Source organism: Chiroxiphia lanceolata, chromosome 2, assembly GCF_009829145.1.
Source record: "Chiroxiphia lanceolata isolate bChiLan1 chromosome 2, bChiLan1.pri, whole genome shotgun sequence".
Lineage (NCBI taxonomy): Eukaryota > Metazoa > Chordata > Aves > Passeriformes > Pipridae > Chiroxiphia > Chiroxiphia lanceolata.
In genome coordinates this window covers 2,151,119-2,164,752 of record NC_045638.1, presented here as the reverse complement: position 1 = coordinate 2,164,752, position 13,634 = coordinate 2,151,119, and the positions used below count along the sequence as shown (strand labels likewise).

The window sequence follows — 13,634 nt, the reverse complement described above, 5'->3', positions numbered from 1 at the left end:
TTTTTTTTAAAAAACTGAATGATCATACTGTAATCAATTCATTAAAATTAAAAACCCCTCAAGTAATGCTAATTACAAAATGTTACAGCAGAAGTTTGTCTTTTATGCACATTTTTATCTAGGAATTGCTAAGCCTGGAGGATGCTGTTATTGTACAGAGCTGAAATTACAGGCATGGAGAGGCTGCACAACGTAGGAGCCTCAGAAAAATCCATCTGGTTGGAATTTAGGTGATTTCTTTGGAATTTGGTAAGTTTTAGGCCAAGTTAAAAGGGCTTTAACCTCAGGAAATGACTTATCTGCAAACTGATTGTACTGACATGCAACATTAGCTTTTTCTCACCTCTACCTTCAGAACACAGTTCCAAAAGCAGCTTAAAATACTTACTGGAGGAGTTCCAGGGCCATTGCTACTTTCACCAAGTCAAAAATATTCTCCCCTTATTTACAAAATGCCTTTAAGCCCCCAAAGAACACCAGTAAAATACAGTAACTCGATAAATTACCACCAAACTGCACTTCCCCCCCCCCCACCACCACCACAGGAACTCGAGATTCCTGCTTTTTAACACCAGCTCCTGGATTACTGGAGAGCACTCCCAAAATGTAGCTTGAAAGGGGGGGAATAAAAAAAAGGAATTGCAGCAACGCTTTCCCTTGTTTTCCACCACGATCCAAAGTGTCCGACACGTGGCTTAACTTTCCATGTTCTCAAGGAAGTCACATTCAACACTGTCTTCCAGCTGCTGCAAGATCCTGGGGGTGCTGCTGCTTCCAACATAGTCCATGGAGACAGCTGGGGAAGGGTGGGAATTTGGGACTCGTTCCTGTTTGCTGTAAATGCCCAACAGAGAGTCTGGAAGAAGGGCATGAGCTGGGTGATGCTGGAGACGGAGCGCAGGGTCAGCAGGGGGAATCTGTGCTTCTTGGGAACTCCCTCGTGTGCTTTGGTTCCTGGGAGCAAAATAAAAGGAGATTTACTAAAGGTCTTGTCAGAGAGGAGTTGTTTTCACTGGTGGCTGTGGGCAGATGTAAGGGAAAAACAGGAAAACTGCCTCTTGCTCCCTTACGCTCACAAGCAGTTTGAAATCCTAAAGACCTGTGAAAGCAGATGATTTTTAAAAGCCTCATGAATTTTAGTAGAATATCGTGGAATCACATGGTTTGGGTTGGAAGGGACCCTAAAGATCATCTAATCCAATGCCCTGCCATGGGCAGGGACACCTTCACTAGCCCAGGTTGCTCCAACCTGGCCTTGGACACTTCCAGGGATCCAGGGGCAGCCACAGCTTTCTGGGCAACCTGGGCCAGGGCCTCCCCACCCTCACAGGGAAGAATACCTAAAAATCTGTTGCATAACTTAAAATCTTGTCACCTGTTTAGAAAAGTAAATTAATGGATTAAAAAAAAAAAAAAAAAAAGAGAAGTTTCTTTACCCTATATTCATCTTGAGCAGATCCATGATCCTCACAATGTGTGGTCTGCATTCCTGATGGTTTTCTACCAGGTGAGAGGTCACAGGACATGACTCTGTGTCCACCTCTGGGACAAATGCCCATTTGTACCTGAAACAAGATTCCTTGATAAGAAGGAAATCCCTGTTTGGATCATTCCTGTTTAGTATAGCCCTGGTTTCTTTCTAGCATTTGTATTCTTTTGCTTTAATGAACAAGTACATTACTACCTTGTCAGTATTTAAATGCAACTACCCCCAAAACATTCCCATGTGTGTGCAAAGGGAAAACAGCCTCCATCTTTCCCTTCTCCCAGTTTTTCCAGGTTAGGGAACCTCTGAAAGAGATGGTGAAAGATGTGAAATCTCCTACCCTGGCAAGACCAAACTGTCTCCCAAATACCCCGAATTACAACATCAACACCTGCACTTGCAAAAAGAACTGAGGGCAAAATGAAGTCTGGGAGAAAACAGATGTGGAATGACTTTAAAAGATAAGAATGGGAACAACACAGGTGGCAGGATAGTCCACCCGAGCAGACCTAAAATCCAATAATGCACACTGTGCAAGCCATAGAATCACAGAATCATGAATCTGCTGGGTTGGAAAAGACCTCTGAGATCATCGAGTCCAACCCTTGATCCAACCCCGCGTGGTTCCCAGCCCATGGCACTGAGGCCACATCCAGTCTGTCCTTAAAACCTCCAGGGATGGAGAATCCACCACTTCCCTGGGCAGCCCATTCCAATGGCTGATCCCTCTTTCTGGAAAGAATTCCTTCCTGATATCCAACCTAAACCTCCCCTGGCACAGCTGCAGACCCAGCCCTCTTGTCCTGCTGCTGCTTCCTGGGAGAAGAGCCCAACCCCCCCTGGTTCCCCTCTCCTGTCAGGGAGTTGCAGAGAGTGAGGAGGTCTCCCCTGAGCCTCCTCTTCTCCAGGCTGAACAGCCCCAGCTCCCTCAGCCTCTCCTCACAGCACTTGTGCTCCAGTCCCTTCCCCAGCCTCGTTGCTTCCTCTGGACCTGCTCCAGCCCCTCCATGTCCTTCCTGAGCTGAGGGCCCAGAGCTGGACACAGCACTCCAGGGGTGGCCTCACCAGTGCTGAGTCCAAGGCAAGAATCACTTCCTTGGACCTGTTGGCCACACTGTTCCTGGCCAGCCAGATCCATTGGCCTTCTTGGCCACCTGGGCACACTCTGGCTCCTGTTCAGCTTCCTTTCCTGCCTTTCCTGCCCATGCAGGCCATCATGCCAGCTGTCAGGCCAGTTCAGCTGCTGCCTTGGTGTTCAGTTATGCTGAAACCCTCCTGGTTCACCAGACTTGGAACACATCTTTTCTTTGACACAAGATGTGACATCCTTACAGATGGCAGATTCTTCCACGTACTCCCTTGATGTGTGGAGCTTCTCCTGGGAAGCAGGGATGCCTCCCCAAGGTTAAGGGAAAGAGAGAGATCTGCTGTCTCATATGGTGACTTATATCAACCTCTACTTAATGATTGTTTCTCTTGCTACCTTGGATCTAATTGCTTTAACATAACTGCTTTGTTACAGTGCATTATATACTTTGCTATAACACTCTACTAGTAGATTTTTTTTTTTAGTTTTTACACCGTGTAGTAAATAATTCTGATGAGGATCTTTCCTCCGTTCACCTGTTTGTTAATTTCTCATAATAAATCATTCATTTATATAAATCTTTCTGGTTTGCCATTGTTAAACCTGCAGGACAAAGGGGTTTAATACTCTGTAATTCCTTTGAATTTAAACTGCTAACACAGTCTGGGGCTAAGATGGGATTCAGCCACACCTGAATCCTTCCCTGGATCTTAAAATGTCTGGATCTTAAAAGGAATAAGTTATTTATGGGGATGCTGCCCTAGAGACACTGCTGCTCTGAGAGTGGAAAGGATCTCTTCCTTCTTCCCTCCTGGACTTTATTTGGAAGGGACAAGATTTGATCCATTGTAAATACTGCTTTGTCATGGTAGAGATTGTTGAGATTGTGTGTAATGTATTGTAATATTTATTTTGTACAGTCATTGTAATATATATTCCCTTCTTCCCATTTTGAGTCTCGTGTGGTGTCTGGAAAACCCATCTCACACTGGGTTGAGATGTGGGGGGGGGCTTGGGCTAGGGAATTGGATTTTGGGGCTCTCAAACCATGACATTCATACAACTCCATCCCAAAGAAAAGTGATGTTTCACAGACTCTGAGTTTACCTTTATGACTTGTAACAAATTAATAAATCAACCCAGAGATTAAATTAGCGACAACAAAATGAACCCAAAAGGAATTTCCTAATGACTGTGCGAATTTTTCTTACCCCAAATTATCAGATTCACGTAAAACCACGAAAACATTTCCAAACAGGGAGGAGGAAAAAGGTGAACTGGGGAAAACCCATCCCCTAATTAGTGTGAACTGACTCCTTGTTCCTTCCCAATCCTGTCACCATAACTGGCCACAGGGAGGAGGAGTTTAGAGAGCCAGGGAGTCCTTCCTGCACCTCAAGACTCGCCAGCAAGGCTTTGCTTTTTAAAACCTTCCCTGAGCCTTCCACTCTCCCGGGACACCGGGAGAACAGGGACTTACATTTGGAACAAGTGCATCCTGTCAGGGGGAAGGAAAGCGCCGTGTCCAAAAATTTACAGGCTGAGAGGTACAAGGAGAGCTCGTTGTGCTGGATGTCAGACCCACTGCCATCCCCTGGGCCTCTCTGCTTGCTTAGTTTGCTGTTGCTCCTGCGTGAAAATTCAAGGAATGGCCCATTAAAACATAAATTAAAGGGGTTTCATTCCCACGTTTACAAAAGCAGGCACTGCTACGACTGGTTTTATTCTGTGGGAGATCATAGGAAATTAATTATGGGTTCAATATCAAAAGAGGAGGAGAAAAATAATCTAAAATGTACCAAGAAAAAAAGGCAGCATGTTAAAATATTCAAATGCTGACTTAGCATTTAATCTTATCTTTGTATGCAATTAATAATTATTATAAAAATATATTATAAATATAAATATATATCAAATAGATTAATTTAATAAATAATGATATAAACATATTATATTATTCATATTATAATGTATAATATCTTATATATGATATATATATTATTGTAACATATATAATATTATTATATAAAAATATATATATTATAATATATACTGTATTATATATTATTATATATTATAATATATTTTATTATTATATATATTTATATTATATATTATATATAATATATATATAATATATAATTATATCTAATTATATTATATATTATATATATATATATTATATTATTATATATATAATCATATACTATATTATAATATGATATATTATTTTACATATATTATATAATTATTATATTTATAGAAATATAATTATAGAAATATAAATATAATATTAGTATATTAATATAATATATTAATAATTATATGAATATAATATTAATAATTATATGAATATATTAATATATTAATGTAATGATTAATTTAAATAATCAGTATATTGATATATAAAATATATATTAAATAATATAATATATTAAATATATATTAAATGTATTAAAATATATAAATATATATATTAAATATATATTTTTAAGCATCTCACTATTGTAGCTAATAAAAATAATAAATAAAATTATTATAATAATAAATATTTATTTTATATATATATATTATATAAAATTTCAGAGTATAAATAATCCTAAACTGTGACTCATGAGCACCAGAAACATAAAAGTGCAATACCACAAAATCTTGTTGGCTCCTCCCTACCCCAGATAATTAATTAATTAAGAAATTAAAACTGGCAGATACAGAACAAGCAGCTTTCACAACTTCTCTTTCAGATAAATGGCAACACTCACTTTGATGGTTCCTCTTCCTCAGTCAGATCTTCTTCCAGCTGAAGGAATGTCTGGATCTTAAAAGGAATAAATTGTTTATGGGGATGCTGAAATGTTCATACAACTCCATCCCAAACAGAAGTGATGCTTCACAGACTCTGAGTTTACCTTTATGACTTGCAACAAATTAATAAATCAACCAAGAGACAACAAAATGAACCCAAAAGGAATTTCCTAATGACTGTGCGAATTTTTCTTACCCCAAATTATGAGATTCACGTAAAACCACGAAAACATTTCCAAACAGGGAGGAGGAAAAGGTGAACTGGGGAAAAACCCCATCCCCTAATTAGTGTGAACTGACTCCTTGTTCCTTACCAATTCTGTCACCATAATTGGCCACAGGGAGGTGAGATGCTGAGGAGAAATCCTTAACAGGAGAACTCGGAAGAAGAGGAACATCTGGGCAGCAACCAGAGAGGTCTGGCCCACACGGAGGTTCTCGGTCAGTCGTTCTGGGGGAAACACAAAGAAGTAAAAAACAAAAGAAAAGCAATGTTTTCTTGAATTTGGGAAATAAAAAGTGTAGAATCACAGAATGGGTTGGGTTGGAAGGAACCTGAAAGATCTTCTCATTCCAATCCCCACGGGCAGGGACACCTTCCACCAGCCCAGGTTGCTCCAGCCCGGCCTTGGACACTTCCAGGGATCCAGGGGCAGCCACAGCTTCTCTGGAAATTCTATCCCAGCCCCTCCCCACCCTCCCAGCCAGGAATTCCTTCCCAATATCCCATCTAACCCTACTCTCCTTCAGCTTAAGGCCACTTCCCTTGTCCTGTCACTCCAGGCCCTTGTGAAAGGTCCCTCTTCACCTTGTGGCAAAACAAAATATTTTGCTTTATCATCAGTTTTGGGCTGAGTCCTTCCATTCAATGAAAAAATTAGGATCCAGACAAAGCCTGAAGCTGTGGTGGGTTTACAGGACACAAAATTTGGTCAAAACTGACTTTTAAGGAGAGCAACAACAGCTGGAAGGTTGCCACAAAGTAATCACGTTTCCAGACCAAAGGTCTCGAAACACAGATTCCTCTCTTTAATGAGGAATTTAATTTAGAGACTGATAAATTTTATTAAAAATAAGGAAAAATGGAAGTGTGTGTCAGAAAACAGGTGACATTCCTTTCTTACAGAATTTCTATCACAGAATGGTTTGGGTTGGGAGGGACCTTAAAGATGATTTTGTTCCGACCTCCTGCCACGGGCAGGGACACCTTCCACTAGCCCAGGTTGCTCCGAGCCCCGTCCAACGTGGCCTTGGGCACTTCCAGGGATCCACAAACTCTCTGAGCAAAGAGATCTGTGATCCAGGTGGAAGAGAAAGGCAGTGGAAGGGCAGATCTTACCCTGTATCAGGGGCAGGTAGAGGTGGTACTGGTCGGTCTCCCGCTGAAGACGGCGAACGCCTGACGCTTCAGCAGCATCGCCTTCTGCTCAAAGCTTGGGTACAGTTTTAGGGCACTGCTCTGCATGTCTGTGACAGAGAGAACAATTATCTAACCATGGGAAAGACTCCCTGTGATTTGGGCTGAAAATAATCCCCGTGTCCTGAAATCTAAAGGAGAAAAAGCTCTCTTTTTGGGTCTGCTGGTGGCAAATTCACCTCACGCTGTAAACCTTCGCTCTCCTTCTAAAAGGCTGAAAAAGAGATTAAAGCTGCTTGAGGCAAATTGAAGGGCTGCTATCATCCCATCCTTTCCCCCAGGACCTATTCTTCCACACTCTCCTCAAAGCACCTGACTCCAAGGTTTTCTGCCCTGGCTCGTGCAGAAAGCTCACAGACACCTGCAGACTTTGGCAAAGTCTCCTCCTGGAAAAGGTCACACTTGAGCAACTCAAAATTAGGGCAAAATGTGAATGCAGGAGCCCAGCACAAGCATTTCTACAACAAGCCCACTTCTAGTGTGTTTTAGACGTGACTAAAATACAGATTTAACTCAGCACAGGCAATAAAGTTGAAATGTAGTCAATTATGCTGAATCAGCAGTGTCAGCATTTTATTGCTACATCAGGATATTAAAAATGCACCTGGTACCTCAAATGGAAATAGATCCAAACTGATGCAGAGGTGAGTTCTCAGCAGCTGATACTTACTCATCAAATCTTTAAACATGGTTTTCTCGTGTGTCAGGAGATGGTCAATAATGGATCTCCAACTGCAGGAGATAAAGAAGGGATTAGAGAATCAGGGAAAGCTTTGGAATAGATTCACCTCAGGAAAGATTGGGGTCAAACCTTTCAAACAAGGAAACATTTCCAAACAGGATTCATGAGCAGACTGTATGTGGGTTAACAAATAAGACACTGAGCAGAACTAGGGGTGAGACCATTTTTAAATTATTCCATGCTGTAAAGCAGTACCAAATGGAATTTCTTCCCAGTGTTAGCCTTCTCCTTTACAGCCTTTCCTTGCCAATTCAGAATGCAAGCTTGGAGTGCTACAATCCCATGTCTTACTGAGTGCATGAAGTGTCCATCTGGAAAAAAGAGGGATCCATGTACAACTCCAGCACTTCTTTTTTCCAGGCTCTCTTGGTGTAGGCGTATCCACTCAAGGAGCTGAGCAACTGAGCACCAGCACGGAAACTGGGAATGTTGTAGGCACTGGGGGAAGAGAAAAAAATGATAAACGGGTATTTTTTTAAAGTAAAGTTTATGTATATAGGAAATAAACTCGGGACAGTGGTTTTAAACTGCCAGAGGGCAGAGTTAGATGGGATATTGGGAAGGAATTCCTGGCTGGGAGGATGGGGAGGGGCTGGGATAGAATTCCCAGAGAAGCTGTGGCTGCCCCTGCATCCCTGGAAGTGCCCAAGGCCAGGTTGGATAAACTTGGAGCAACCTGGGCTAGTGGGAGGTGTCCCTGCCCATGGCGGGGTGGCACTGGATGGGCTTTCAGGTCCCTTCCAACCCAAACCATTCCATGATCTTTGTCCGTTGGCTGGTAACTGGGAGCAGCAGGAGCTGGGCAGACCAAAGCAGTTTGTGCAGAAGCAACTCCCAGTCTGGGGAGGTATTTCCAGACTGGTCACATCACAGCCTGTCTCCACTACAAGTGTGAACCAAAACTTCCCTCCAAAAAAAATTTCCAATACACTTTGCATCCTTGTCAGCAGAACCCTTGGATATCACCCATCTCTCCCTCACTTTTGGCTGAAAAACTAGGCACAGGATAGGGAGATATCCTGCTCTTCCTGCTTCCTGGTGGGTCCTGTGATGTGCACAGTGCTCTGCTGCCCCACCCCAGAGTCTCTCCACATTCCCTGACAAGCACAGAGAGGGGAAGCTTTGAGGAAAGGCCAAAAATCCAGGTGGGAGGAACATCTACAGCTAAATGGGAACTGCTGTCACAGAGCTCAAACCACACAAGGTTGCAGCTCCCGGGGAAATACAGCTCAAACACAGCTCAAATACAGCTCAAGCCTTATTAGAATGGAAACAAGGAGGGGAAAAAAAAAAGGAAAAGCAAAAATATAACACTGGGGTCCAAAAATCAGAGGACAAAACCAGGTGTGCAGAGAGAGACTCACCTGTGGTTGCGCAGGTAAGGGAAGACGTAGTAGAGCAAACGTGAGATCAGTGGCACAGCTTTGTCCTTCTCATCACTCCTGTAAACCATGTCCAGAAGAGAAGCAAGGACCTCAAAAAATGAAAAGAACATCTCTTTAAACCCAAAGCTGGCATTTCTGGCAGAAGGGGAACGTGCCACGTTCCAGGCTGGAATGTGTGTGCCCATGGGATGCTTCAGGGAAGGTTTGCACTCCCATTTATCTACCTGGGAAACTTAATGTTTAGTAAGTTAAATTAAACTGCTTAATAATATCAAAGCTTAATTATATCAAACCCACTTCAGCTTAATAATATCAAAACCACCCCACAGATGAGGGTCCTACTTACTTCAGCAAGGAGAGAAAGGGCTTGGACACTGTATATGGAGGGAGCAGAGGCAGAAACCATTGAAGATGGTGCCACTGAGGTATCTGAAAGAGGCAAAATAATTTAGTGTTCTTCTTCAGGTATGTCCAGATTTTGCTGTTTCCTAATTTGCCTCCCAAACAGAACTGTTGGTATCACAGTGGAATGTAAACTTGTGCAAACCACACTGTCAAACACCTTGTGCTCTTCAAGGCCTTCAGCAGAGGAGAGGAGGGAGCAGGAAGCCAGAGAAAACCACTTTACCATTCACATCTTCCATGTTGAAGTCGTCTGGTAAAATCTGAGGCTGAGCTTTCACTTCCAGGTTCCTGCTCAGCCAACTGGTCTGTTCCAGAGAAGAACCGGCCACAGTCCCTACGGCCTCCAGGATTTTTTGGGTCACCTCCTGTAACATGAGCAGAAAAAGTGGCATCAGATGGACACTATCATCACTTGGCATATTTAATTCCCAGGGAAATGAGAAGCTGGTGACTGTAACTAAACCAAACCCCATCTGGCCAAAGCAAAGCAGAGGCCACTTGGGAAAAGGCTGTAAGATGGCAAAGCTTTCTGTCACTGTTGTTATTTTGTTGGCAAGTCTCTGAAGCAGAAGTGGAGACTTAATTGCTCTGTTGGCACATAAAATTACTACAAACATAATCACATCTCACCACCTCAGAGCCAAAACTGCACCCACATAAGTGGTGCTTGAACTGTTGTGGTGAAATCACCACCAGGACAGGAGGAAAATCCTGCTCTGCTCCACCCCTTTACACAACAGGTGAGTTCAGAGTCATTTCCATTGCCAAACACAGCTGGGAGCTTCAAGGGTAATTAGGCCACTAGTTTTCCTAGATAGCTTTGAGATTTCAGTATTTACACACGGGAGATGAACCCTTGACACCACACTTGTGTTACGACTCCAATTCTGAGAGAGATCGTTAAAACTACCCAGGGAAATCAGCTTTGAAAAGTTCGTGGTTTCACACAACATTTGGACAAAATTTTGTTTGTCCCTCCTGTTTGAGCCTCCCTTATTTACCAGGCCTCAGCCACAATGTGTGGATGCACATCCAGGCATTCCCAAAAGCACAGGGGAATTCAGATGCAAAGGACAGAGCAGGTCATCTCCACTTTTACTCATAGGTACAGTGCCAGATTTAGGAATTGAAAAGTGAGCATTTATCCACTGTACCTGCAAGTCTTTTTGGTCTTTTTTGTTTTCCAGAGTGGGTGTCCTGGTCACAAAGTCATTCAGGGTGCTGTGGGAAAAGCAATTCCCTCCAGGTTAGTGGCTGTACGTGTCTGTCAATGCAGCTCTAAAGCTTCTCTCTTAGTACCTGAGGAGGAGGAAGTGTCCAGGAGGAGCCAAGTTCAACTGCACAGACTCCTTGAGGAGTCCTAACAAGGGCTGGAAGTTCTCCTGCAGGGCTGAGACAGGCAGTCTGCCAAAAAAGCAACACCAGACACACCTGAGTGAAGCTGGAGTCATGGAAAGAACAAAAAACAACATCCAGGGGTAACTCCTAAACATACTGCTTACAGTCTGTTGGACAGCCTGATCTATCCCAGGCTTTCCATGGAAGAAAAGCCAAGTGTGTGAAGAAGAGTTTTGATCAAAGGCGTATTTCCAGTGGACTGCCCAGCCCAGGCTGCAGCCATGGCAGTTTTACTGAATTTAGAAGTTCTCTATCCATTCACTGGGCAACACAGAACAGATGAGGAGAAAGATGATAAAAATCATAGAGACATGGAATGGTTTGGGTTGGAAGGGACCTTAAAAATCACCCAGTCCCACCCACTGTCATGGGCAAGGACACCTTCCACTAGCCCAGGTTGCTCCAAGTCCCGTCCAACCTGGCCTTGGACACTTCCAGGGATCCAGGGGCAGCCACAGCTTCTCTGGGCAACCTGGGCCAGGGCCTCCCACACCTCACAGAGAAGGATTTCTTCCTAATATCCAGTCTATCCTACTCTCTGCCAGCTTGAAGCCATTCCCCCTTGTCCTGTCACTCCAGGCCCTTGGAAATAGTCTCTCTTTCTGGAGCTCCTTCAGGCCCTGCAAGGCCACAATCAGGTCACCCCAAAGCTTCTCCAGGCTGAACAATCCCAGCTCTCCCAGCCTTTCCTCCCAGCAGAGCTGCTCCAGCCCTGGGATCTTGGTTCCTGCTCTGGACTCTCTCCAGCAGCTCCATGTCCTTGCTGTGTTCCCCAGGGCTGGAGCAGCTCTGCAGGGGGGTCTCACCTGAGGGGCACAATCCCCCGTCACCTCCTACCCACACTGTTTTGGATGCAGCCCAGTCTTGCTCATGAGATGCCTGAAGTTGCTCCATGAGCATGAAATGAGGTTTTCAGGCTGCACAATCAACAGAGCAATGGAACAGAACATCCCAGCCCTGGTACTCCATGTCTGTGTGGCAACAGTGAAGGGACAGCACATTTCCTGCACAAAGGTGTTCTGTGACACTGGGACACGAAGATCAAAGTAAAGCAGAAACAGTGATGCAGAGTGTTCTCCTGACCAGAGTCAAACAAAAAAATTCTCCTTTATAACATCTGACTGACCTTTGAATGAAAGCATAACTGAACTGCAGCATTGGGATATCCACGAGAGAAGATTTCTGAAAAAGGAAAAAGCAACACCACAATTATTTGCCATCAGAAAGAAAAAGAAGGTCCAGGCTGTGCAATACTTGTGTTAGTGGTGTCCACCTTCAAGTGAAGCCACTTGTACTCCAAGAGGTGACCAAAGTACCTGTACAGCAGTTCAGGACAGAAATGCATCCCTGAGTCATAAATGTGCAGCAGCTTCACAAAAATGTCACCGTCCCCAGCACTGGAGGCCCCCACACCTTTTCATTCCCAGCAACTTCTCCAGGAAAAATTGGAATCACAGACTGGTTTGGGTCAGAAGGGGCATTAAAGATCATCCAGTCCCCCCCTGCCATGGGCAAGGACACCTTCCACTAGCCCAGGTTGCATCAGGGTCCATCCAGCCTGGCCTTAGACACTTCCAGGGATCCAGGGGCAGCCACAGCTTCTCTGGGAATTCTATCCCAGACCCTCTTCACCCTCACAGCCAGGAATTCCTTCCCAGTATCCCATCCAACCCTGCCCTCTGGCAGTTTAAAACCACTGCCCCTTGCCCTGTCATGATCTGCTCAAAAGTGATGTTCAGAAGAACCTTCTTACACTGAGGGATCAAAGCACAGAAACCCACATTCTGGAAAACAAAACTTACTCAGGAGCAAAAGAGAATCCCACACTTAAAAGAAAAACCTTCTAACAATGCTGAGCAGACACACTGGGACAGATCCAGGAGAGAATATATGAAAAAATGGAATTATCTCCGTGGTTACCTCTTCACCCTTGATCTGTGCTGGTTTCTTGACCACCTCTTTGATAAGATGTAAAATAGTGTCAATTTCAGTGTGTTAAGGGCACAAATTAGGTCCACAAGAATAAGCTGAGATGCACTGGCCACTGGAAGGATCTGACAAAACAAGACAAAGCAAAAGACAAACCCCTCAGACCCCTGGGCCACACAAACCAGCTCTTTGTGTGATTCCCCAAACATCAAAACTTATACAAAATGTACATTACAGGGGTTAAATCAAACACAGACCCCTTTGCCATATACAGGTCTTCTTCCAACACCTTATGAAAACAACTTTTTCATAAAAAGAACAGTTTGATCATGCTAAAATGAAAAGAAAGAGGTTCTGATCAGAATAATGCTCAGTTCCAGAGAACACTACAGCTCTGGCCTTTCTCTGGAAATGGAATTTGATTCACGGTCTTGAAAACATAATTGTCAAACTGCAATCCTAAGATTGCAATCCAGTGTTGAAGAAAAAACTGCCTGTTACTTCTAGACTTAAACTGCTACACTGTCCTTTATTTGATTATTTATTTAGGTTTAATTGTAGTCCTGATGCTTTTCATAATAAGGGCACTTCAGATTTTTCAGTCACTTGTAAAAAAACCCCAAAGAATCAACAAACAAACCCAGAGTTTAGAACTGATCATGCAAATATAACATCTGCCTTTACACTGGAAAACTAAGGGTGCCTTTCTTGAGTTTCACCTTGGTTTTACTTTGACTCCTGTGAGGTTTCTTGCTGTTCCAAACTGCTGCAATTGCTGCCATCAGCTGGATTCCAAGTTGGGCTGTCAGTGGATTCAGGAAGTCCAATATTTTCATTCTTAATGTCTGCAGAGGGGGGGAAAAATAACTAACTGTCAATACCATCCTTTGTAAGGTAAAAGATTCAAGAAAATACAAGATATTCAGAAAATACAAAATAAAAGAACTCTGTAAAATGCACTGATGAGGAGGGAGATACAG

At 43.3% G+C, this 13,634-nt stretch overlaps 1 protein-coding gene across 1 annotated transcript; it reads right to left on the bottom strand.

Annotated features, from left to right (window-relative positions):
- Nucleotides 1-695: 695 nt before the first annotated feature.
- On the bottom strand, nucleotides 696-13,538 carry LOC116781980 (protein dopey-2-like). Its single transcript, XM_032677901.1, is given in 19 exon segments — nucleotides 696-834; nucleotides 1,437-1,565; nucleotides 4,054-4,084; nucleotides 4,087-4,202; nucleotides 5,336-5,391; nucleotides 5,693-5,829; nucleotides 6,718-6,753; nucleotides 6,756-6,845; nucleotides 7,466-7,527; nucleotides 7,829-7,975; nucleotides 8,902-9,011; nucleotides 9,269-9,351; nucleotides 9,551-9,692; nucleotides 10,482-10,548; nucleotides 10,627-10,731; nucleotides 11,852-11,907; nucleotides 12,646-12,710; nucleotides 12,713-12,779; nucleotides 13,374-13,538. Coding segments are annotated over 19 exon segments (1,803 nt in total).
- Nucleotides 13,539-13,634: the final 96 nt, after the last annotated feature.